At 46.1% G+C, this 26,903-nt stretch overlaps 1 protein-coding gene across 4 annotated transcripts; it reads left to right on the forward strand.

Moving 5' to 3' along the window:
* Positions 1-1,134: 1,134 nt before the first annotated feature.
* LOC124024977 (5-aminolevulinate synthase, nonspecific, mitochondrial-like) lies at positions 1,135-26,313 on the forward strand. Of its 4 annotated transcripts, none has more exons than XM_046338689.1 (11): positions 1,135-1,310; positions 7,041-7,275; positions 7,534-7,722; positions 8,509-8,682; positions 12,555-12,774; positions 13,688-13,872; positions 18,372-18,551; positions 19,806-19,970; positions 22,707-22,975; positions 23,763-23,925; positions 25,810-26,313. In XM_046338689.1, exons 2-11 carry the CDS (start codon positions 7,062-7,064, stop codon positions 25,971-25,973), a joined length of 1,923 nt encoding a protein of 640 aa, XP_046194645.1. In that variant the 5' UTR covers positions 1,135-1,310; positions 7,041-7,061; the 3' UTR covers positions 25,974-26,313. The 4 variants fall into 4 exon arrangements, with proteins under 4 accessions (XP_046194645.1, XP_046194650.1, XP_046194657.1 ...); XM_046338694.1 differs by having other exon boundaries at positions 7,537-7,722; XM_046338701.1 differs by having other exon boundaries at positions 7,537-7,722; positions 8,545-8,682.
* Positions 26,314-26,903: the final 590 nt, after the last annotated feature.

Raw genomic sequence — 26,903 nt, forward strand, 5'->3', positions numbered from 1 at the left:
TGAAGGGAATAGAATATTATTGTACTACAAATACAACATATGACCATTCTCTTTAACAATTTTTTCTCAAGTCGGGGCGGCAGGGTATCCTAGTGGTTAGAGTGTAGAGGAGGCAGGTAGCCTAGTGGTTAGAGTGTAGAGGTGGCAGGGTAGCCTAGTGGTTAGAGTGTAGAGGTGGCAGGGTAGCCTAGTGGTTAGAGTGTAGAGGTGGCAGGGTAGCCTAGTGGTTAGAGTGTAGAGGTGGCAGGGTAGCCTAGTGGTTAGAGTGGAGGCGGCAGGGTAGCCTAGTGGTTAGAGTGTAGAGGTGGCAGGGTAGCCTAGTGGTTAGAGTGTAGAGGTGGCAGGTAGCCTAGTGGTTAGAGTGTAGAGGAGGCAGGTAGCCTAGTGGTTAGAGTGTAGAGGTGGCAGGGTAGCCTAGTGGTTAGAGTGGAGGCGGCAGGGTAGCCTAGTGGTTAGAGTGTAGAGGTGGCAGGGTAGCCTAGTGGTTAGAGTGTAGAGGTGGCAGGTAGCCTAGTGGTTAGAGCGTTGGACTAGTAAACGGAAGGTTGCAAGTTCAAACCCCAGAGTTGACAAGGTACAAATCTGTCGTTCTGCCCCTGAACAGGCAGTTACCCCACTGTTCCCAGGCCGTCATTGAAAATAAGAATTTGTTGTTAACTGACTTGCCTCTATAATTAAAGGTAAAATACATTTTTTTAAAGTCAACAATTACACAAACAATTATTTGTAAAAAAAATGTTTTTAACGCTGCATCGTCGTGAAGGGCTCGTATACCAAAGCATTTCACGGTTGAGTCTACACCCGTTGTATTTGACGCATGTGACTCGAACACATGGGTGTAAAACTAACTTGTTGCGTGTGACATTCGTCAAAATGGTTTTTACCTGTTCCCCCAAAAATATTTCACATGTAAATGTTTTAACTACAGCGTAGACTAATTGTATATTTCAACTGACTTGCCTAGTTAAATAAAAAAATACAAATAAATGACTGAGGATATGAGTCACACGTTGCTTTTTGACATAATGGAACATTTTCTGGGGCAATGACTTTCTGGAGGGCTGTTACGTACACACTTATCCTCTCGCGAGATTTGGCGTTTAGTATTCGTTCTTATAAACCCGGTTGTCTATCCTTGTCCTTTCGTTCGTCCTCAGTGCAGGATAACGAGACGTAGTTTTGGAACTGTAGCTATATGAACTATTAAGAGTGTTATATTTACAATAAAACAGCCGCTGAGATCTTTCCAAGACAATCTAGCTTTTTTTTTTAAAGCTTAGTTGTGAGAAGGTGATCCGAAGCATATCGAGGTAAGCAAATGAGATTAGGCTCCTTTCATTCTTAGTTCCTCGGTCAACCAGCTACTGTAGCCCGGCGTGTTAGTGCGTCTAACCGGGGCACATTCTCGCCGCTTGACTAAATGAAGATTTAGCTAGTGTTATTCATTGGGTAACGATGACATTGAAATGTAAGTAGTTATTAAAACCCTTCGGTATAGCTATGAAACTTAGTTTCCTTACGGAGTGGATACATATTATTGATTTTAAAAAACACAACAAATTTATGACTGGGGGTGTTGAATTATTGACGCACGATTTACGGGATATGCGGTTTGCATGATTTGTCTCCTCAGATTACACGAGAATGTAGGCTAGTTTGTAAAATACTTGTATCAGGACTGCCAACATTTGAAGAAAGCTTGGAGTGAGATTTGCTATATGAATTTCATTGCCCTTTGGCACAATCCCTAGACTGGGGGTCCTACGGCCCTAGACGATTTTACTGTTTTTAATTAAGACAATATACCTGCAATTCTATGTATTTTGACAAGGTTTAGGCCTATGTCCAGGGTGGACAATTAAGTGTATTCGGGATGCTTTGAAACATTAAATGAACACTCAAAATTTGACGACTTTTGTTATTTTGTTAATTTGGAGTATGAAAAGTATGCAAATATTTTATTTTAAAAAATGTGTTTGTTGGTTTGACACTTTTTTTATTCAGAGACTAATGAAATGAGAGAGGGAGACTGGAAAATGTTAGAAACGGTTGGAAGCAGGGATTGATCCTTGTTCTCAAGTGGAAAGTTATAAGCAAAGGCTCTGCACAGGAAATGCTAATAATCAAATTAAAAAACATTTCCTGTGTAACCTAATCATAGATTGCAGTCTGCTTATACATAGACTGCTTTCAAGTCAAGGACACAAACATGTTATAATTTGGTCATTTTGGGTTTAACTATTTCTTTAAAATGTGGATGGAATAGCATCCTGCGTGTTGGTCGCCCCAGAGCTATGTTTCCCAGGTGACGGGTGTTTGAAACATTTTCTTGTTATAACAATTTTAATTTGTCAAGATCGACCAACCTTCAAGAAAAATGTAATGCATTTCAATATCCAGGTGGTTTAGGTCTACTAGCTATAATATATCAATATCCAGGTGGTTTAGGTCTACTAGCTATAATATATCAATATCCAGGTGGTTTAGGTCTACTAGCTATAATATATCAATATCCAGGTGGTTTGGGTCTACTAGCTATAATAGATCAATATCCAGGTGGTTTGGGTCTACTAGCTATAATAGATCAATATCCAGGTGGTTTAGCTCTACTAGCTATAATAGATCAATATCCAGGTGGTTTAGCTATAATATATCAATATCCAGGTGGTTTAGCTCTACTAGCTATAATAGATCAATATCCAGGTGGTTTGGCTATAATATATCAATATCCAGGTGGTTTGGGTCTACTAGCTATAATATATCAATATCCAGGTGGTTTGGGTCTACTAGCTATAATATATCAATATCCAGGTGGTTTGGGTCTACTAGCTATAATATATCAATATCCAGGTGGTTTGGGTCTACTAGCTATAATATATCAATATCCAGGTGGTTTAGGTCTACTAGCTATAATATATCAATATCCAGGTGGTTTAGCTCTACTAGCTATAATAGATCAATATCCAGGTGGTTTGGCTATAATATATCAATATCCAGGTGGTTTGGGTCTACTAGCTATAATAGATCAATATCCAGGTGATTTGGCTATAATATATCAATATCCAGGTGGTTTGGGTCTACTAGCTATAATATATCAATATCCAGGTGGTTTAGCTCTACTAGCTATAATAGATCAATATCCAGGTGGTTTGGCTATAATATATCAATATCCAGGTGGTTTGGGTCTACTAGCTATAATATATCAATATCCAGGTGGTTTGGGTCTACTAGCTATAATATATCAATATCCAGGTGGTTTGGGTCTACTAGCTATAATATATCAATATCCAGGTGGTTTAGGTCTACTAGCCGAAGAGCTTTGACATGGTCTTACTATACATAGATAGTATGTGTTGTCCCCATACCCTCTCTGCCTAGCATGTAAACAATACTAAAATGTCCAATTGTTATATTTGACTCCTGGAGCATTTCAAATGCCAATGCTTATTTGTAAGACATATTCTAAACTGTTCAATGAACGGCTGCAAAAACAATATGTAAATCAATAAATGCATAGCCTCATCATTCATTTTCAAAGATGCACGTAGGCATGTCCGATCTCTGGTATGTGAATACTCTTGTCAGAATTGGGAATACGTGGAATACTAAAGTAATTGTGGGGAATAGCAGTATTGTGCTTGCTGTCAAGCACAGTTAATCACCCTGTATTTTAGCCCATTGTAGAGAATTGTTCCAGTGATCAGACTACATAAAGGGGGTAATAAAATATCCTGAAGAATATAGGACGTAACTCTACCCAAACTATTCTATATTTATTTTCGTTGTTGTTGCCCCCCCCCCTAGAATCAAACGTACACTTCTGGGTTCACAATCTGTTTGACAAAATTTAATTATTTTCAGTTCCAAATCGGGTCACCTTACCAAACTTCCCTGCTAAAACATACTGTAGGCCGGTCACCTTTTCGTTGTCACAGCCGAAATCCCAAATCACCAAACGAGAGGACTAACACAAGTGTGGATTGAATCAAATTTAGTACATGCTGTCAAAATACTCTTAAATAGGGAGGGGAGTAACAGCAACTTCATTTCGTTGACCACATTGTACATAAAACTAGCGCTAACATGCTGCTCTTTTTACAGTTTTTAATCAGATCAACTCTAATCTTGAGGGGCGATTTCTCTTAAAACGCGCATCCAATCCTCTTGATCCTTTACATAACTAGACCAGTCATATGCTTCAATGTGCTGCGGTTCACAGTGCTGTGGCAAGACCTTTCGATGGATAGAGTAGCTCAGTTGAAAAAATGTAAACTCGTTGACTATACAATGGGCTATTAGAAGCAGTACTTTCTAATGCGTGAGATACGAGAGGTGTGCCGCGAGGAGGAGGGTGAAATGCGTGTCTCACGGCCAATGAGTTGGCAGCTCTGTGATTTTCTTATTTATTTATTTTCCTGCTATGTGCCTGGCTACTGAATGGAGGCTAAGTTTTCCTCGACAGCCTTCCTCATTCCAGGAATAAGACTCAGTTTTCTTGTTGACGCTTTCCAGTGTTCTGGTAGGAAGTTGCAAAATTGTAAAACCTCAAAAAGCAAGCGTCTAGGACCTTATTCTTCTCTCTATCTCTCTCTATCTCTCTCTATCTCTCTCTATCTCTCTCTATCTCTCTCTATCTCTCTCTATCTCTCTCTATCTCTCTCTATCTCTCTCTATCTCTCTCTATCTCTCTCTATCTCTCTCTATCTCTCTCTATCTCTCTCTATCTCTCTCTATCTCTCTCTATCTCTCTCTATCTCTCTCTATCTCTCTCTATCTCTCTCTATCTCTCTCTATCTCTCTCTATCTCTCTCTATCTCTCTCTATCTCTCTCTATCTATCTCTATCTATCTCTATCTCTATCTCTCTGGAAGAATAATGTATGTACTGATCAATCGTTGTGAATTTCTCATTGTTGTGAGAAGCATTGTATTTATCATGTAAAGAGCAGCATGTTATTGTGTTTCATTAGTTTCACTATGTCACGGGCTTATTCCTATCCCACAGACTGCACTGTTTTGACATAGCTAGGCCCTATGACCTTCATTAGTTTCACTATGTCACGGGCTTATTCCTATCCCACAGACTGCACTGTTTTGACATGGCTAGGCCCTATGACCTTCATTAGTTTCACTATGTCACGGGCATATTCCTATCCCACAGACTGTACTGTTTTGACATGGCTAGGCCCTATGACCTTCATTAGTTTCACTATGTCACGGGCATATTCCTATCCCACAGACTGCACTGTTTTGACATAGCTAGGCCCTATGACCTTCATTAGTTTCACTATGTCACGGGCATATTCCTATCCCACAGACTGCACTGTTTTGACATAGCTAGGCCCTATGACCTTCATTAGTTTCACTATGTCACGGGCATATTCCTATCCCACAGACTGCACTGTTTTGACATAGCTAGGCCCTATGACCTTCATTAGTTTCACTATGTCACGGGCATATTCCTATCCCACAGACTGTACTGTTTTGACATAGCTAGGCTCTATGACCTTCATTAGTTTCACTATGTCACGGGCATATTCCTATCCCACAGACTGTACTGTTTTGACATAGCTAGGCCCTATGACCTTCATTAGTTTCACTATGTCACGGGCATATTCCTATCCCACAGACTGTACTGTTTTGACATAGCTAGGCCCTATGACCTTCATTAGTTTCACTATGTCACGGGCATATTCCTATCTCACAGACTGTACTGTTTTGACATAGCTAGGCCCTATGACCTTCATTAGTTTCACTATGTCACGGGCATATTCCTATCCCACAGACTGTACTGTTTTGACATAGCTAGGCCCTATGACCTTCATTAGTTTCACTATGTCACGGGCATATTCCTATCCCACAGACTGTACTGTTTTGACATAGCTGGGCCCTATGACCTTCATTAGTTTCACTATGTCACGGGCATATTCCTATCTCACAGACTGTACTGTTTTGACATAGCTGGGCCCTATGACCTTCATTAGTTTCACTATGTCACGGGCATATTCCTATCCCACAGACTGCACTGTTTTGACATAGCTAGGCCCTATGACCTTCATTAGTTTCACTATGTCACGGGCATATTCCTATCCCACAGACTGTACTGTTTTGACATAGCTAGGCCCTATGACCTTCATTAGTTTCACTATGTCACGGGCATATTCCTATCCCACAGACTGCACTGTTTTGACATAGCTAGGCCCTATGACCTTCATTAGTTTCACTATGTCACGGGCATATTCCTATCCCACAGACTGTACTGTTTTGACATAGCTGGGCCCTATGACCTTCATTAGTTTCACTATGTCACGGGCATATTCCTATCCCACAGACTGTACTGTTTTGACATAGCTAGGCCCTATGACCTTCATTAGTTTCACTATGTCACGGGCATATTCCTATCTCACAGACTGCACTGTTTTGACATAGCTAGGCCCTATGACCTTCATTAGTTTCACTATGTCACGGGCATATTCCTATCCCACAGACTGCACTGTTTTGACATAGCTGGGCCCTATGACCTTCATTAGTTTCACTATGTCACGGGCATATTCCTATCCCACAGACTGTACTGTTTTGACATAGCTAGGCCCTATGACCTTCATTAGTTTCACTATGTCACGGGCATATTCCTATCTCACAGACTGTACTGTTTTGACATAGCTGGGCCCTATGACCTTCATTAGTTTCACTATGTCACGGGCATATTCCTATCCCACAGACTGTACTGTTTTGACATAGCTGGGCCCTATGACCTTCATTAGTTTCACTATGTCACGGGCATATTCCTATCCCACAGACTGTACTGTTTTGACATAGCTGGGCCCTATGACCTTACCTGCTTCAGATAAGAAATGTGAATGCCTAGCTATTCATACCACATTAATGTTCAACTTCTCACTCAGAGTATAGCTTTATTGATTACAACTTGGGGGAAATTGTTTTAAATGGACAAGACTTGAATCAATGACAAAACACAAGGTTAGGAAACACACCCATAAAATGTCTGGTTTACAGGAGATCTTATCTCTTTTCCCTCAGGCTTGGACAATCGTTAGAAGGATGGAGACTATAATTCGTCGCTGCCCGTTCCTGTCCCGTGTTCCCCAGGCCTTCTTCCAGCAGGCCCGGAAATCCCTGGTGGTCTATGCCCAGAAATGTCCTGTGATGATGGACCTCGCTTCCAAGCCTCTGACCCGCTCCCTCTGTTCCTCACCGGCTAGCTTCCAGAAAGCGGATGACACGGTGACTTCAGCTCAGACATCAGCCGAGAAGGGTAGGTGATCTTGTGACACGGTGACTTCAGCCCGAGAAGGGATCTGGTCATAAACTGTAACATCATGATGTGTTGTTACGTTAACATATGAATTATGACCCCAAGGTTTCCTCCGTTGGAAAAAATCTCTTTGGCTGTGTTTTCCCAACCTGCTCACATCACTAGGAAAAACCACTCGTAGTATTGTGTACGTTTTTAAAAGGTCTTTATCTGTGTGTCGCTCTTAGTCTTCTAACCCTAGTATCTTCTGTGCTTTAGTAGCTGATGGTGGCACCACCACCAAGCTGCCTCAGAGCCACCCCCTTCCCAAGCCCCCCTCTGGCCAGGCCTCGGTGGCCTCCAAGTGCCCCTTCCTGGCGGCTGAGATGGGCCAGAACAGCGGTGTGGTGCGCCAGGCCAGCCTCCAGCTGCAGGAGGACGTGCAGGAGGTCCGCACCGTTCAGAAAGGTAAACGAGGGGTTAAACTACCTGGAGCTTTGTTCCTTTGTTGTAGAGGTCGGTACTTCAGAGGGTCCGCGGACAGATGTAAACATGATTTTTTTAAAATTAACATTACTAACAGATTTTAAATACGTTTTGGAGAAGGGATCTGTGGCCCTGTACCTCTCTGTCTCCTCCGATATGACCCCAGCCCTATACCTCTCTGTCTCCTCAGATGTGACCCCAGCCCTATACCTCTCTGTCTCCTCAGATGTGACCCCAGCCCTATACCTCTGTCTCCTCAGATGTGACCCCAGCCCTATACCTCTCTGTCTTCCCCAGATGTGACCCCAGCCCTATACCTCTCTGTCTTCCCCAGATGTGACCCCAGCCCTATACCTCTCTGTCTCCCCAGATGTGACCCCAGCCCTATACCTCTCTGTCTCCCCAGATGTGACCCCAGCCCTATACCTCTGTCTCCCCAGATGTGACCCCAGCCCTATACCTCTCTGTCTCCCCAGATGTGACCCCAGCCCTATACCTCTCTGTCTTCCCCAGATGTGACCCCAGCCCTATACCTCTCTGTCTTCCTCAGATGTGACCCCAGCCCTATACCTCTCTGTCTCCTCAGATGTGACCACAGCCCTATACCTCTGTCTCCTCAGATGTGACCCCAGCCCTATACCTCTCTGTCTTCCCCAGATGTGACCCCAGCCCTATACCTCTCTGTCTTCCCCAGATGTGACCCCAGCCCTATACCTCTCTGTCTTCCCCAGATGTGACCCCAGCCCTATACCTCTCTGTCTTCCCCAGATGTGACCCCAGCCCTATACATCTCTGTCTCCTCAGATGTGACCCCAGCCCAGGCTCTGGCCAGTAGTTCCTCCTCAAAGTCTGGAGGTCTTACCCGAACCGATCTGATGAAGAAGCTGCTGAATCAACGTCCAGCCAGGGTGTCCCATTTACTGCAGGAGAACATGCCCAGCTGTGAGTCACATGACCAGACTATTCAAACCAAACTTTATTGTCCTTGTCGTAGAGACTCATTTTAAATGAATGAGTTCTATTTAAATGAAAAAATGTTGTCATTGTGAGGCCGTGAACATACAAGGTAGAATAGAGTATACAGTCAGTTGATAAAACATTAGGAACACCTCATATAAGGGCTGTCGCCTATTGTAACCGATGACCCACGGTTATCTCCTCCTATGCTCTCTGGACATGTTCCTATTACCCAACTCACTCATGATCATCAGTTCCTAATGGCCTGGTACTCTGGGGCTCTATTGTCCCCCCTCTGGGGCTCTATTGTCCCCCCTCTGGGGCTCTATTGTCCCCCCTCTGGGGCTCTATTGTCCCCCCTCTGGGGCTCTATTGTCCCCCCTCTGGGGCTCCATTGTGCCTTTTTATATACAATATATACTTCGGCCGCATATTACACATAGCAGAATTTATATTTTTATATTTTATGATTTGATGTCTATACTAAAATGAAACCTAGCTATTTTATATAATTACGGCCGACGTATTCCATTTAACCACAGAATATAACGCCACTGTACATTTCCATCTCCTCCTCTTCCTCTGTCCTTCAATACTTCCTCCAGCACACAGAAAGAGGGCCTGACAACAGTTTTTAATAAAAAATATGTTTCGTTGGGAAAACATGTTCCCAAAACACTTCAATTGGTTTCACAAATTAAGCACTGGGTAGCTGCAGGAATGGGGTTGGAGAGCCCATGGTATACAGAGTACTGGGTAGCTGCAGGAACAGGGTTGGAGAACCCAGGGTATACAGAGTACTGGGTAGCTGCAGGAACGGGGTTGAAGAACCCAGGGTACACAGAGTACTGGGTAGCTGCAGGAACGGGGTTGGAGAACCCAGGGTACACAGAGTACTGGGTAGCTGCAGGAACGGGGTTGGAGAACCCAGGGTACACAGAGTACTGGGTAGCTGCAGGAACGGGGTTGGAGAACCCAGGGTACACAGAGTACTGGGTAGCTGCAGGAACGGGGTTGGAGAACCCAGGGTACACAGAGTACTGGGTAGCTGCAGGAACGGGGTTGGAGAACCCAGGGTACACAGAGTACTGGGTAGCTGCAGGAACGGGGAACACTTTCCATATTAAGACAATAATTAATTGATCTGTGAAAATATTATGTTCCCCAGCGAGAACAGTTGCTCAAATAGAAGAGGGAACTAACAAGAGTCACTGACAACAACCAGAACTAAACAGGTGGGGTTTTAGGAGGGGTTCTGAAAGACACTCATGGGGGATTCCACTGGAAGTTGACTAGCAACAACTGGGACCTAAAAGACACACATCATGAGACCCACTAAGACGCAAACAAAAGAAACCCACACCAAACTTAGACAGGAAGCAAACCAAAAAATGGAGCAAAATGAAAACAGGAAAGATCAGTTAAAGGAATGTTTTTCTAGAAATCAACTAGGGAGAGACTACTAAAGGAGTTAACCCTTCACATCTCATTAGTCAGTAACGTATACTGACTAACGAGGTGACCAACCAGCACAGGAGTAACACATACAGAGTAATGAGGTGACCAACCAGCACATGAGTAACATACCGACTAATGAGGTGACCAACCAGCACATGAGTAACACATACCGACTAACGAGATGACCATCCAGCACATGAGTAACACATATTGACTAACGAGGTGACCAACCAGCACATGAGTAACACATATTGACTAACGAGGTGACCAACCAGCACATGAGTAACACATACCGACTAACGAGATGACCATCCAGCACATGAGTAACACATATTGACTAACGAGGTGACCAACCAGCACATGAGTAACACATACCAACTAACGAGGTGACCAACCAGCACAGGAGTAACACATACCGACTAACGAGGTGACCAACCAGCAAAGGAGTAACACATACTGACTAACGAGGTGACCAACCAGCACATGAGTAACACATAGTGACTAACGAGGTGACCAACCAGCACAGGAGTAACACATACTGACTAACGAGGTGACCAACCAGCAAAGGAGTAACACATACTGACTAACGAGGTGACCAACCAGCACATGAGTAACACATAGTGACTAACGAGGTGACCAACCAGCAAAGGAGTAACACATACTGACTAACGAGGTGACCAACCAGCACATGAGTAACACATACCGACTAACGAGGTGACCAACCAGCACAGGAGTAACACATAGTGACTAACGAGGTGACCAACCAGCACAGGAGTAACACATACCGACTAACGAGGTGACCAACCAGCACAGGAGTAACACATAGTGACTAACGAGGTGACCATCCAGCACAGGAGTAACACATACTGACTAACGAGGTTACCATCCAGCACAGGAGTAACACATACTGACTAACGAGGTGACCAACCAGCACAGGAGTAACACATACTGACTAACGAGGTGACTAACCAGCACAGGAGTAACACATACTGACTAACGAGGTGACCAACCAGCACAGGAGTAACACATAGTGACTAACGAGGTGACCAACCAGCACAGGAGTAACACATACTGACTAACGAGGTGACTAACCAGCACAGGAGTAACACATACTGACTAACGAGGTGACCAACCAGCACAGGAGTAACACATACTGACTAACGAGGTGACTAACGAGTTGACACTAATCGCGTTAACATCCAACCTCAATATAAATGGAAAAATCAAAGCCTGTAACAGATGGGTGAAAATACTGTATGATCACATGATGAGAACATCTGTGCAGCCTGAGGCAAGGATCAGAGCACAAGCCTTTTTTGCCACTTTCTCAAATCGTCAATAGCCTTTAGTCACATCTTACTGTCCACACAGTGCATTATTCTATAATGGATTCAATTATTGTTTCTCATCGATCTAAACACAATAAACCCCAAATGACATCACAATACCCCATAATGACATCACAATACCCCATAATGACATCACAATACCCCATAATGACATCACAATACCCCATAATGACATCACAATACCCCATAATGACATCACAATACCCCATAATGACAAAGCCAAAACCGTTTTTCTAGATACATTTTTGTTGTTGTTGTGCAAATGTATTATATAAACATACCTTATGCAAATAAGGTATGTAGACCCTTTTGAGGTGACTCAATTGAGCTCAGGTGCATCCTGTTTCCATTGATCATCCTTGAGATGTTTCTTCAACTTGATTGGAATCCACCTGTGGTCAATTCAATTGATTGGACATGATTTGGAAAGGCACACACCTGTCTATATAAAGGTCCCACAGTTGACAGTGCATGTCAGAGTAAAAACGTAGCTATGAGGTCTCAATGCTTTAAAAAATCCTTCTTTAACATGTCTCCGCCCCTTCATCTACACTGATTTTGAAGTGGATTAAACAAGTGACATCACTAAGGGATCATATCTTTAACCTGTATTCACCTGGTCAGTCTGTCCTGGAAAGAGCAGTAGTCACACACACACACACACACACACACACACACACACACACACACACACACACACACACACACACACACACACACACACACACACACACACACACACACACACACACACACACACACACACACACACACACACACACACACACACACACACACACACACACGAACTATCTCCTAGCTCTGTTATCAATAAAACCCAGGGTGTATATTTCTCCTATTACACACACACACACACACACTACTATGAAACAGAATAAAACCGAAAGACTGCACCTGTTCAAAGTGTCCTGAAAGAGGATAGCGTTAAGCATGTTCTCTCTTGTCTTTTATTAAAACGGCGACACCTCAATGTGATCTTTACCGTCTCTAATCATGTTTGCTTCCTTTTTTTTTGTCTCCTCCCTACAGTCTCTAACTTCCGCTACGATGAGTTCTTTGAGAGGAAGATTGAGGAGAAGAAGAGTGACCACACATACCGTGTCTTTAAGACGGTAAACCGGCGAGCCACGGACTTCCCCATGGGTGACGACTACACCGATTCCCTTAGCGACAGGAGAGACGTGTCTGTGTGGTGCTCCAATGACTACCTGGGCATGAGCAGACACCCGCGGGTCGTCAACTCCATCACGTAAGTAGCCGGACAACTGGCGATGAGTTTGGTAGTTGGACGGATCGATAAATGAGGTGAACAGTGGTGATGTTTTGAGTTTGGTAGTTGGACAGATCGATAAATGAGGTGAACAGTGGTGATGTTTTGAGTTTGGTAGTTGGACGGATCGATAAATGAAGACAGACGGGTGTTGCTCAGTATGGCTATATAAAGGGGCTGTTTTGATTTCCCATTGAAACTGAGAATTAGCATTTTTTTCCCCCACACAGATACGAGTACCTCCACAGTTTTAACTCTTTCAAAAACATTTGTTCTTGTTACCTACTGAACACAACCATGGATAGATCAATGGGCTATATTTCTCCCTGAGGAGACGGGACTAAACTGGTAGTTTCATGAAGAACCAATTACCTATCCATTGGCCTAGATGCCCACACAGAGCTGTTAACAAACCAGGGAAGGTGTCTACCTGGTTAATTGGCCAGTTCACTATTGTTTTCTGTTTGTCTGGTGTTCTTGACAGAGAGCCGTTGGGTTGTCATGGTTTCCCGTGGATTTTGTTTTACCGTTGTTGTTGACTGTTGTTTCCAGGGAGACGTTGCGTTGTCATGGTTTCCCGAGGATTTTGTTTTACCGTTGTTGTTGACTGTTGTTTCCAGGGAGACGTTGCGTTGTCATGGTTTCCAGTGGATTTTGTTTTACCCTTGTTGTTGACTGTTGTTTCCAGGGAGACGTTGCGTTGTCATGGTTTCCAGTGGATTTTGTTTTACCCTTGTTGTTGACTGTTGTTTCCAGGGAGACGTTGCGTTGTCATGGTTTCCAGTGGATTTTGTTTTACCCTTGTTGTTGACTGTTGTTTCCAGGGAGACGTTGCGTTGTCATGGTTTCCCGTGGATTTTGTTTCACCGTTGTTGTTGACTGTTGTTTCCAGGGAGACGTTGCGTAAGCATGGCAGTGGGGCTGGAGGAACCAGGAACATCTCTGGGACCAGTAAGTTCCACGTGGAACTGGAACAGGAACTAGCAGACCTCCACAGGAAGGACGCTGCGCTACTCTTCACTTCCTGCTTTGTAGCCAATGACTCCACCCTGTTCACCCTGGCCAAGATGATACCAGGTAAGCATATCACCTTATCTGTACTGAACTAACTCAATGTACTTACAGGGCCAGCTAAATAATAATCACCTGAACTAACAGACATTGGCCTGCCTCTACGACCAGGTAATCTCCTCACCTGACCTGAACTAACAGACATTGGCCTGCCTCTACGACCAGGTAATCTCCTCACCTGACCTGAACTAACAGACATTGGCCTGCCTCTACGACCAGGTAATCCCCTCACCTGACCTGAACTAACAGACATTGGCCTGCCTCTACGACCAGGTAATCCCCTCACCTGACCTGAACTAACAGACATTGGCCTGCCTCTACGACCAGGTAATCCCCTCACCTGACCTGAACTAACAGACATTGGCCTGCCTCTACGACCAGGTAATCCCCTCACCTGACCTGAACTAACAGACATTGGCCTGCCTCTACGACCAGGTAATCTCCTCACCTGACCTGAACTAACAGACATTGGCCTGCCTCTACGACCAGGTAATCCTCTCACCTGACCTGAACTAACAGACATTGGCCTGCCTCTACGACCAGGTAATCCCCTCACCTGACCTGAACTAACAGACATTGGCCTGCCTCTACGACCAGGTAATCCTCTCACCTGACCTGAACTAACAGACATTGGCCTGCCTCTAGGACCAGGTAATCCCCTCACCTGAACTAACAGACATTGGCCTGCCTCTACGACCAGGTAATCCTCTCACCTGACCTGAACTAACAGACATTGGCCTGCCTCTAGGACCAGGTAATCCCCTCACCTGACCTGAACTAACAGACATTGGCCTGCCTCTACGACCAGGTAATCTCCTCACCTGACCTGAACTAACAGACATTGGCCTGCCTCTAGGACCAGGTAATCCCCTCACCTGAACTAACAGACATTGGCCTGCCTCTACGACCAGGTAATCCTCTCACCTGACCTGAACTAACAGACATTGGCCTGCCTCTAGGACCAGGTAATCCCCTCACCTGAACTAACAGACATTGGCCTGCCTCTAGGACCAGGTAATCCCCTCACCTGACCTGAACTAACAGACATTGGCCTGCCTCTAGGACCAGGTAATCCCCTCACCTGAACTAACAGACATTGGCCTGCCTCTACGACCAGGTAATCCCCTCACCTGAACTAACAGACATTGGCCTGCCTCTACGACCAGGTAATCTCCTCACCTGACCTGAACTAACAGACATTGGCCTGCCTCTAGGACCAGGTAATCCCCTCACCTGAACTAACAGACATTGGCCTGCCTCTAGGACCAGGTAATCCCCTCACCTGACCTGAACTAACAGACATTGGCCTGCCTCTACGACCAGGTAATCCTCTCACCTGACCTGAACTAACAGACATTGGCCTGCCTCTACGACCAGGTAATCCCCTCACCTGACCTGAACTAACAGACATTGGCCTGCCTCTACGACCAGGTAATCCCCTCACCTGACCTGAACTAACAGACATTGGCCTGCCTCTAGGACCAGGTAATCTCCTCACCTGACCTGAACTAACAGACATTGGCCTGCCTCTACGACCAGGTAATCCCCTCACCTGACCTGAACTAACAGACATTGGCCTGCCTCTACGACCAGGTAATCCCCTCACCTGAACTAACAGACATTGGCCTGTCTGGCGGTCCCCTCTGGGCCGGTTGAGCGGTCCCCTCTGGGCCGGTTGAGCGGTCCCCTCTGGGCCGGTTGAGCGGTCCCCTCTGGGCCGGTTGAGCGGTCCCCTCTGGGCCGGTTGAGCGGTCCCCTCTGGGCCGGTTGAGCGGTCCCCTCTGGGGCGGTTGAGCGGTCCCCTCTGGGGCGGTTGAGCGGTCCCCTCTGGGCCGGTTGAGCGGTCCCCTCTGGGCCGGTTGAGCGGTCCCCTCTGGGGCGGTTGAGCGGTCCCCTCTGGGGCGGTTGAGCGGTCCCCTCTGGGGCGGTTGAGCGGTCCCCCCTGGGGCGGTTGAGCGGTCCCCCCTGGGGCGGTTGAGCGGTCCCCCCTGGGGCGGTTGAGCGGTCCCCCCTGGGGCGGTTGAGCGGTCCCCCCTGGGGCGGTTGAGCGGTCCCCCCTGGGGCGGTTGAGCGGTCCCCTCTGGGCCAGGGGCCAGTTAAGCGGTCTCCTCTAGGCCAGTTGAGCGGTCTCCTCTAGGCCAATCGAGCGGTCTCCACTAGGCCAGTCGAGCGGTCTCCTCTAGGCCAGTCGAGCGGTCTCCTCTAGGCCAGTCGAGCGGTCTCCTCTAGGCCAGTCGAGCGGTCTCCTCTAGGCCAGTCGAGCGGTCTCCTCTAGGCCAGTCGAGCGGTCTCCTCTAGGCCAGTCGAGCGGTCTCCTCTAGGCCAGTCGAGCGGTCTCCTCTAGACAAGTCGAGCGGTCTCCTCTAGACAAGTCGAGCGGTCTCCTCTAGGCCAGTCGAGCGGTCTCCTCTAGGCCAGTCGAGCGGTCTCCTCTAGGCCAGTCGAGCGGTCTCCTCTAGGCCAGTCGAGCGGTCTCCTCTAGGCCAGTCGAGCGGTCTCCACTAGGCCAGTCGAGCGGTCTCCTCTAGACAAGTCGAGCGGTCTCCTCTAGACAAGTCGAGCGGTCTCCTCTAGGCCAGTCGAGCGGTCTCCTCTAGGCCAGTCGAGCGGTCTCCTCTAGGCCAGTCGAGCGGTCTCCTCTAGGCCAGTCGAGCGGTCTCCTCTAGGCCAGTCGAGCGGTCTCCTCTAGACAAGTCGAGCGGTCTCCTCTAGACAAGTCGAGCGGTCTCCTCTAGGCCAGTCGAGCGGTCTCCTCTAGGCCAGTCGAGCGGTCTCCTCTAGGCCAGTCGAGCGGTCTCCTCTAGGCCAGTCGAGCGGTCTCCTCTAGGCCAGTCGAGCGGTCTCCTCTAGGCCAGTCGAGCGGTCTCCTCTAGGCCAGTCGAGCGGTCTCCTCTAGACAAGTCGAGCGGTCTCCTCTAGGCCAGTCGAGCGGTCTCCTCTAGGCCAGTCGAGCGGTCTCCTCTAGACAAGTCGAGCGGTCTCCTCTAGACAAGTCGAGCGGTCTCCTCTAGACAAGTCGAGCGGTCTCCTCTAGACAAGTCGAGCGGTCTCCTCTAGGCCAGTCGAGCGGTCTCCTCTAGGCCAGTCGAGCGGTCTCCTCTAGACAAGTCGAGCGGTCTCCTCTAGACAAGTCGAGCGGTCTCCTCTAGACAAGTCGAGCGGTCTCCTCTAGACAAGTCGAGCGGTCTCCTCTAGACAAGTCGAGCGGTCTCCTCTAGACAAGTCGAGCGGTCTCCTCTAGACAAGTCGAGCGGTCTCCTCTAGACAAGTCGAGCGGTCTCCTCTAGACAAGTCGAGCGGTCTCCTCTAGACAAGTCGAGCGGTCTCCTCTAGGCCAGTCGAGCGGTCTCCTCTAGGCCAGTCGAGCGGTCTCCTCTAGGCCAGTCGAGCGGTCTCCTCTAGGCCAGTCGAGCGGTCTCCTCTAGGCCAGTCGAGCGGTCTCCTCTAGGCCAGTCGAGCGGTCTCCTCTAGGCCAGTCGAGCGGTCTCCTCTAGACAAGTCGAGCGGTCTCCTCTAGACAAGTCGAGCGGTCTCCTCTAGACAAGTCGAGCGGTCTCCTCTAGACAAGTCGAGCGGTCTCCTCTAGACAAGTCGAGCGGTCTCCTCTAGACAAGTCGAGCGGTCTCCTCTAGACAAGTCGAGCGGTCTCCTCTAGACAAGTCGAGCGGTCTCCTCTAGACAAGTCGAGCGGTCTCCTCTAGACAAGTCGAGCGGTCTCCTCTAGACAAGTCGAGCGGTCTCCTCTAGACAAGTCGAGCGGTCTCCTCTAGGCCAGGTAGTTGTGGATTCAAGCTGTTGTACTTCGTGCTCCATGTTGTGTCTCTGTGGATCATGGAGCTGAAATGTCTGTCGGCTAAGTCACCTCGGTAAAATAGGGTTAGTAATTATATCATACTGCATATTAATCTGGGTTATCAGGATCCTAAACAGGCTTTTATTATCCTTCCCAATCTCACACGAGAGATTGTCAAGATGATCTCCTGAATAAACAAAAGATGGAAAATAAATTAATCTGTGCCATGGCTTTGAGGAGGGCTGCTTTGAGGAGGGCTGCTTTGAGGAGGGCTGCTTTGAGGAGGGCTGCTTTGAGGAGGGCTGCTTTGAGGAGGGCTGCTTTGAGGAGGGCTGCTTTGAGGAGGGCTGCTTTGAGGAGGGCTGCTTTGAGGAGGGCTGCTTTGAGGAGGGCTGCTTTGAGGAGGGCTGCTTTGAGGAGGGCTGCTTTGAGGAGGGCTGCTTTGAGGAGGGCTGCTTTGAGGAGGGCTGCTTTGAGGAGGGCTGCTTTGAGGAGGGCTGCTTTGAGGAGGGCTGCTTTGAGGAGGGCTGCTTTGAGGAGGGCTTTACTGCAATGTTTAAAACAATTATTTAAAAAAAAAAGTATTTTAGTTGAATGCACTAACTGTAAATCGCTTTGGATTACTGCGTCTGCTAAATGACGAACGTGAAATGGTACTAAACAGGTGTTTTATTCCCCCCCTCTCTCTCTCTCTCTCTCTCTCTCTCTCTAGGCTGTGAAATATATTCTGATGCAGGGAATCATGCCTCAATGATCCAGGGCATCAGGAACAGCGGAGCCAAGAAGTTCGTATTTCGTCACAATGACCCCAACCACTTGAGAGAGCTGCTACAGAAGTCAGACCCGTCCACTCCAAAGATCGTAGCCTTCGAGACGGTCCACTCCATGGATGGTGAGTGGAGCTGGGTCCCATATGGCACCCTATTCCCTATGTGAAGTGCCTTAACGTGACCTGCGATGTGTAACTAAAATATCCTGTTGACGTCAGTGCTGTGATTTGAATAGAACGTTTACAGGTCTGATTTGCCTGAATAGTTCTAATCTGAATTTGTGGAGGTGACTCAGTGAAGCCTGAATAGTTCTAATCTGAATATGATAGGTGATTCAGTGAAGCCTAAATAGCAGGATATAACCCTCTTATTAAAATGTCCTACACTGGTTATATGATATTTGCTGTTGGTTCCTGTTGAAGAAATGTGTAAATTAGGGCCGGGACAATGTCAGTACCACCGTACTCATTAGTATCGTGGCAAGGAAACAAAACGCCAAGCTGATTTGAACTTCTTTAGGAAAACAGCCGTAATGTTGGAAACAAACGTCATTATGTTGTCATCAGGAGTCACGTTGATTTATTTTCCAAGCTACAGCAGGTTCTTAAAGGACCAAACAGTTTGGTCTGCTTCGTGTTAGAAGATTTTGACATGGAAAAAATATTGGGATACTGGGTATCGTTCCGTGTAAAAACCCTCCTGCTAAATTAGTTATATGATATTAACCATTTTGTTGTTTGTTTGTATGGTATAACTCTACCTTTTTAAAATGCCTCATTTAATTATTTATTTTATTTTTCTCTTAAAGGTGCGGTGTGTCCCACTGTAACCCTACCTTTAAAATGCCTCATTCATTATTTATTTTTCTCTTAAAGGAGCGGTGTGTAGCCCTGCCTTTAACCCTCTAGGCAGGGTTAACCCTGCCACTGTAACCCTGCCTTTAAAATGCCTCATTCATTATTTATTTTTCTCTTAAAGGAGCGGTGTGTAGCCCTGCCTTTAACCCTCTAGGCAGGGTTAACCCTGCCACTGTAACCCTGCCTTTAAAATGCCTCATTCATTATTTATTTTTCTCTTAAAGGAGCGGTGTGTAGCCCTGCCTTTAACCCTCTAGGCAGGGTTAACCCTGCCACTGTAACCCTGCCTTTAAAATGCCTCATTCATTATTTATTTTTCTCTTAAAGGAGCGGTGTGTAGCCCTGCCTTTAACCCTCTAGGCAGGGTTAACCCTGCCTTTAAAATGCCTCATTCATTATTTATTTTTGTCTTAAAGGAGCGGTGTGTAGCCCTGCCTTTAACCCTCTAGTCAGGGTTAACCCTGCCACTGTAACCCTGCCTTTAAAATGCCTCATTCATTATTTATTTTTCTCTTAAAGGAGCGGTGTGTCCTCTGGATGAGTTGTGTGATGTGGCCCATGAGTTGGGAGCCATCACGTTTGTTGACGAGGTGCATGCGGTGGGGCTGTATGGCGCCAGGGGAGGAGGTATCGGGGAGCGAGACGGCATCATGCACAAGATGGACATCATCTCTGGAACACTGGGTCAGTATTAAATCTAAACACTGTTCAAAATGTTCCCAATGACTACTAGTTAACAGCATTTTACCCCCCTCCCCCAATGACTACTTGTTAACAGCATTTTATCCCCCCTCCCCCAATGACTACTAGTTAACAGCATTTTACCCCCTCCCCTCCCCCAATGACTACTAGTTAACAGCATTTTACCCCCTTCCACTCCCCCAATGACTACTTGTTAACAGCATTTTACCCCCTCCCCCCCCCAATGACTACTAGTTAACAGCATTTTACCCCCTCCCCTCCCCCAATGACTACTAGTTAACAGCATTTTACCCCCTCCCCTCCCCCAATGACTACTAGTTAACAGCATTTTACCCCCTCCACTCCCCCAATGACTACTAGTTAACAGCATTTTACCCCCTCCCCTCCCCCAATGACTACTTGTTAACAGCATTTTACCCCCTCCCCTCCCCCAATGACTACTAGTTAACAGCATTTTACTCCCCTCCCCCAATGACTACTAGTTAACAGCATTTTACCCCCTCCCCTCCCCCAATGACTACTAGTTAACAGCATTTTACCCCCTCCCCTCCCCCAATGACTACTTGTTAACAGCATTTTACCCCCTCCCCTCCCCCAATGACTACTAGTTAACAGCATTTTACCCCCTCCCCTCCCCCAATGACTACTAGTTAACAGCATTTTACCCCTCCCCTCCCCCAATGACTACTTGTTAACAGCATTTTACCCCCTCCCCTCCCCCAATGGCTACTAGTTAACAGCATTTTACCCCCTCCCCTCCCCCAATGACTACTAGTTAACAGCATTTTACCCCCTCCCTCCCCCAATGACTACTAGTTAACAGCATTTTACCCCCTCCCCTCCCCTCCCCCAATGACTATTAGTTAACAGCATTTTACCCCCTCCCCTCCCCCAATGACTACTAGTTAACAGCATTTTACCCCCTCCCTCCCCCAATGACTACTTGTTAACAGCATTTTACCCCCTCCCCTCCCCCAATGACTACTAGTTAACAGCATTTTACCCCCTCCCCCCCCCAATGACTATTAGTTAACAGCATTTTACCCCCTCCCCTCCCCCAATGACTACTTGTTAACAGCATTTTACCCCCTCCCCTCCCCCAATGACTACTAGTTAACAGCATTTTACTCCCCTCCCCCAATGACTACTAGTTAACAGCATTTTACCCCCTCCCCTCCCCCAATGACTACTAGTTAACAGCATTTTACCCCCTCCCCTCCCCCAATGACTACTTGTTAACAGCATTTTACCCCCTCCCCTCCCCCAATGACTACTAGTTAACAGCATTTTACCCCCTCCCCTCCCCCAATGACTACTAGTTAACAGCATTTTACCCCCTCCCCTCCCCCAATGACTACTTGTTAACAGCATTTTACCCCCTCCCCTCCCCCAATGACTACTAGTTAACAGCATTTTACCCCCTCCCCTCCCCCAATGACTACTAGTTAACAGCATTTTACCCCCTCCCCTCCCCCAATGACTACTAGTTAACAGCATTTTACCCCCTCCCCTCCCCCAATGACTATTAGTTAACAGCATTTTACCCCCTCCCCTCCCCTCCCCCAATGACTATTAGTTAACAGCATTTTACCCCCTCCCCTCCCCCAATGACTACTAGTTAACAGCATTTTACCCCCTCCCCTCCCCCAATGACTACTTGTTAACAGCATTTTAGCCCCCCCCCAATGACTACTAGTTAACAGCATTTTACCCCCTCCCCCAATGACTACTAGTTAACAGCATTTTACCCCCTCCCCTCCCCCAATGACTACTAGTTAACAGCATTTTACCCCCTCCCCTCCCCCAATGACTACTTGTTAACAGCATTTTACCCCCTCCCCTCCCCCAATGACTACTAGTTAACAGCATTTTACCCCCCTCCCCAAACAGCACAATGTTTTAAAGCTTTTCTAAACCCTCCCAAGTTAGTTTTCCTGACTTCTGTAGTCGAGTTTCTTCAGTCTTTTGTTGTCTGAATCCCTGAAGCGAACAAGATTTCTGGTCTCAAATACTGGAGTTTCAGATTGTCACCTAATGAGACACTGGAGAAACAGGAACTAGAATCTAGTTTCCTGTTGCTAGGAGACCACAGCCCTGGGCGAGCTGGGAGACCAATCAGCACGCACACACACACTACAGCAGGCCAATCATCTGTTCAGTTCCTTTGTCTTGATAGAATAGAAGCATGTCAAGATGACCAGAATAAAACCACACACTGCTTCACAACAACAAGACCTGTTGAATACCAAGAGGTCTAGAAGTAGAAAGAAAGAGTCCTATTTTAATCTCCAACAACCAGGGATGCTCGTATTTCTTGTGAACCAGAAATATATTTAATTTAATTTTACTAGGTAAGTCAGTTAAGAACAAATTCTTATTTTCAATGACTGCCTAGGAACAGTGGGTTAACTGCCCGTTCAGGGGCAGAACGACAGATTTGTACCTTGTCAGCTCGGGGATTTGAACTTGCAACCTTCTGGTTACTAGTCCAATGCCCTAACCACTAGGCTACCCTAACCACTAGGCTACCCTAACCACTAGGCTACCCTAACCACTAGGCTACCCTAACCACTAGGCTACCCTAACCACTAGGCTACCCTGCCGCCCCATGGTGTAACTGTCGGCTAAATGTTAATTTCCCTGCTCTAGAGGAGGAGCCTCAGTCGACCTGTTTTATTTAATATAACGGCGCGTTTAATGTTGTCTTTGTCCTTCCAGGCAAGGCGTTTGGCTGTGTTGGAGGCTACATCGCCAGTACCGCCGCCCTGGTGGACACGGTGCGTAGTTACGCTGCAGGCTTCATATTCACAACGTCTCTGCCCCCCATGCTGCTGGCGGGCGCCCGCGAGTCCATCCAGACCCTTAAAGGGGAGGAGGGCCGCGCCCTCCGGAGGAAACACCAGCGCAACGTCAAGCTGCTGAGACAGATGCTCATGGACTCCGGACTGCCCGTCGTCCACTGTCCCTCTCACATCATCCCAGTCAGGGTGAGAATCACTACAACTTTTATTGTCCAATGTGAATCTGAAATTTTGTCTGGAAACTTGTGAGGCCATCCATTCTCATTCAGTTTCTCATTTGCTGCTACTTCACTCAATCCTGTTTTTAAAAGTCTCCCTTCCTAACTGTTTTATGTTTCCCAGAGACCAACCAGAAACCTTTCCATGGTCAGATATTCCCAGGCGTTCATAAAACAACCATCTCTCGTTTTTTGGATTTTTGACCAAATTTGGCGTGAACCAAAACATGCGTTTGTGACGTCTACACGGTCATTTGCATAGTCCCTCCCCTATACACACCGCAACACACCGTCACAGCAGAGTCTCAGTCTACAGCTAATAGAAGGACCAAACAACACATCTGAATCTCATTTGCATAGTCCCTCCCCTATACACACCGCAACACACAGCAAAATCAACCCATTGTGCATTCTGGGTGGTATTTAAATGTGGTCACATGGGCGTTAGGAATCCGCACGCGTAACATGATTTATCATAGCCTCACTCGGGGTCCTGAGTTATCCCTAACCAGATACAACTCCTGGGTCATGTCTGTCAACTTGACACCTTAGAGACGTCATGGTGTAACTGTAGACAGTATTTTATTTTTAATTGTTAATATGGGATCGGCATAATATTGATTTAGGCTCAACGTTATTGATTTGACATATTTAATATTGACTAATTGACACATCGTTTTTATTAGTATTGATTGACATTCTCCTGATGATTCTTCCATCGATTGATTGATTACTATTTTGGACGTTGTCTACAGGTGTCTGACGCGGAGAAGAACACGGAGGTCTGTGACGTCATGATGAGCCGTTACAACATCTACGTCCAGGCCATCAACTATCCCACGGTGGCCCGGGGGGAGGAGCTTCTACGCATCGCCCCCACGCCGCACCACACCCCCCAGATGATGACTCACTTCGTCGGTAAGAGAGCCGTGTTTGGTCAAGCAAGTAAACAGGAAATGACTGCGGTGAAGGTTTTATATTGGTGTGTGTGTGTGTGTGTGTTTTAAACATGGGTTGTGTTCAGTACTAAACACAAAATGGCAGAAGACCTTAAACTAAAGGTAACGGCTGTACCCAAACCCTTGTTTTTATTTTCCCGCCAAAGCGTTTCTGTTTGTAACAGTTTTGCTCTACTGAACACGACCCAGAATGACTTCTAGAGACAGGCACTATGTCACTCACGCAAATGAATGTCGAGATTTAGATATTCTAATACTTGGGGATCTTCAACATTTTTCTAGCATGAGAGCTTGTTTTTTTATGTATTTATTTTTTCTAGCTTTCAAATCGGCACGTTCTTCTCCTCTACCCTGCAACTCTTCCCTGGGTCAATGATGTACAAGAGATGTATTTTTGGTCAATATACCTGGTAATATAGTGGGTAATAAACAACTCTTAAGGCGGCCCATAATCTTTTGTATTTTTCAGAATTCTTTTAAATTAAAAATAAAAACGTTTTTTTTTTAGATTTCTTTTAGTTTTTTTACACTCAATATTACGGTTCTTCCTAGAACATTTTCATTGTTTGAGTCCATGTCGACTCTAAAATCACATCAGAAGACCAATTTTGAGCCTAAAAAAAAGGACATATTTAGATTTGAGTGCAATTGCTCTTATTAAGCAAGAGGGGAATGTTGTTTTAGGCCTACTGCCGAAGCAAATGCCTTGGCCACACAACTGATACAGATAATGATGATATATTTCTGTCAGGTAAGCCTACTCTGCAGTGGCTAACCCGCTACATACGGAGTGATATATAGACATGGCTAACTGGCTACATACGGAGTGATATATAGACATGGCTAACTGGCTACATACAGAGTGATATATAGACATGGCTAACTGGCTACATACAGAGTGATATATAGACATGGCTAACTGGCTACATACAGAGTGATATATAGACATGGCTAACTGGCTACATACAGAGTGATATATAGACATGGCTAACTGGCTACATACGGAGTGATATATAGACATGGCTAACTGGCTACATACAGAGTGATATATAGACATGGCTAACTGGCTACATACAGAGTGATATATAGACATGGCTAACTGGCTACATACAGAGTGATATATAGACATGGCTAACTGGCTACATACAGAGTGATATATATATATAGACATGGCTAACTGGCTACATACAGAGTGATATATATATAGACATGGCTAACTGGCTACATACGGAGTGATATATAGACATGGCTAACTGGCTACATACAGAGTGATATATAGACATGGCTAACTGGCTACATACAGAGTGATATATAGACATGGCTAACTGGCTACATACAGAGTGATATATAGACATGGCTAACTGGCTACATACAGAGTGATATATAGACATGGCTAACTGGCTACATACAGAGTGATATATAGACATGGCTAACTGGCTACATACAGAGTGATATATAGACATGGCTAACTGGCTACATACGGAGTGATCTAGACATTAAATCAGTGTCCCCCCTGTGGGATGGTTGAGGTAATGTGTGCGCTAATGTGATTAGCATGAGGTTGTAAGTAACAAGAATGCGGCCCTTAAGAGGTTTTAAGACAATAGTGTTGGTGGAATAAGGTCAATGTGGCTTTGATTGATTGGATAATAGCTGGTAACTTTTATGTTTGACAGTTTGCGATGGAACACATGTAAAAAATAATAATAATAATAATATTGTTTTAAAATGTAAATAATTATTATTATTAGACTTATTTGACAAAGTACTCATCGATGGGCTGCAAGCTACTAGTAGTCCTGTTGGAGACCCCCTTTTAAACAACAATATTTCCCCTCTACAGAGAAGCTGGTTCAGACGTGGAAGGAGTCCGGTCTTCCTCTGAAGCCCCATTCTTCGGCAGAGTGTAACTTCTGCCAGCAGCCGCTGCACTTTGAGCTGATGACTGAGAGAGAACAGTCATACTTCAGAGGCCTGAGCCACCCCATCTCAGCTCACGCGGGATGACACTACAGAATACACTCAACCCATTCCTCTCGTCTTAGTCCCAAATCACTCTTCCCTCAGCCCTACATTTTGAGCTTTCACTTGCACCTCCATATGCACGACTGTCCCAAAGCTGAGGGATTAAATAATTATCGAGGGTTTTAAGGAGCTAATTCGACACTCTGTGATAGCCACTTTGACCAAGCCTGTATTTGGAGTTTGCGCAATTTCATACAAAAGAATGAAACGGCGTGCCTAATTATCTACAATGTGCATTTGTTTGTCTAATTTTCAAAGCTTGACACATGTAACAAATGGAATTACCTCCCAAATTAAAAATGTAACTTATCTTGTAAAAGGACACAGGGGGAATTTGTTTAATTTTGAATCTCATGCTTGTTTTATTTTGAATTGCATCATTCAAGTCAGAAGTGTGTGCGGAAGTTGATGGGTTTATTGATCCCCCTCGCCACGCTCCGGAAGTCACCCTCTGAGTTCAAAACCACTGGGAACTCGGAAATATTCGACTTCCGACATCAGTTCGTTCAAGACACCTGGGAACTCGAAGAAGGGGAAAAAACTGCTCCCACTGGGGGGAAAAAATAGTTTTGAAACGGTCATCCAACTCAGAATTCCAAATCAGAAACTCTGGCATCTTTCTAGAACTCGTAACTTTCTGACCTGAAGATCACTGACGTCGTGGTTTGACCTCGTTCCCCCCCGTGTTCCCAGTTGTCTTGAAAGCAGTGTTATTCCCCTTTTTATTGTCCACTACTGTTGACCAGGGACCACTACTGTTGACCAGGGACCACTACTGTTGACCAGGGACCATCGTGCTCTGGTTAAAAGTAGTGTACTGCGTGGATTGTCTATATCCCTCAAACTCAACTCTGGACCAAGAAACCAGTTTCACTGCATTTTTTCCCCCATTGTTCCCCTCTATTCAGGGAA

The sequence above is a fragment of the Oncorhynchus gorbuscha genome, linkage group LG03, assembly GCF_021184085.1.
Source record: "Oncorhynchus gorbuscha isolate QuinsamMale2020 ecotype Even-year linkage group LG03, OgorEven_v1.0, whole genome shotgun sequence".
NCBI classification, from domain to species: Eukaryota; Metazoa; Chordata; class Actinopteri; order Salmoniformes; family Salmonidae; genus Oncorhynchus; species Oncorhynchus gorbuscha.

Excerpts from the sequence above, each read along its gene's own strand:
- LOC124024977 (XM_046338689.1), top strand. The coding sequence starts at position 7,062 with ATGGAGACTATAATTCGTCGCTGCCCGTTCCTGTCCCGTGTTCCCCAG. Across the intron at positions 7,276-7,533 it reads TCAGACATCAGCCGAGAAGG|TAGCTGATGGTGGCACCACC; the intron begins GTAGGTGATCTT and ends TCTGTGCTTTAG. Across the intron at positions 19,971-22,706 it reads CATCATCTCTGGAACACTGG|GCAAGGCGTTTGGCTGTGTT; the intron begins GTCAGTATTAAA and ends TTGTCCTTCCAG.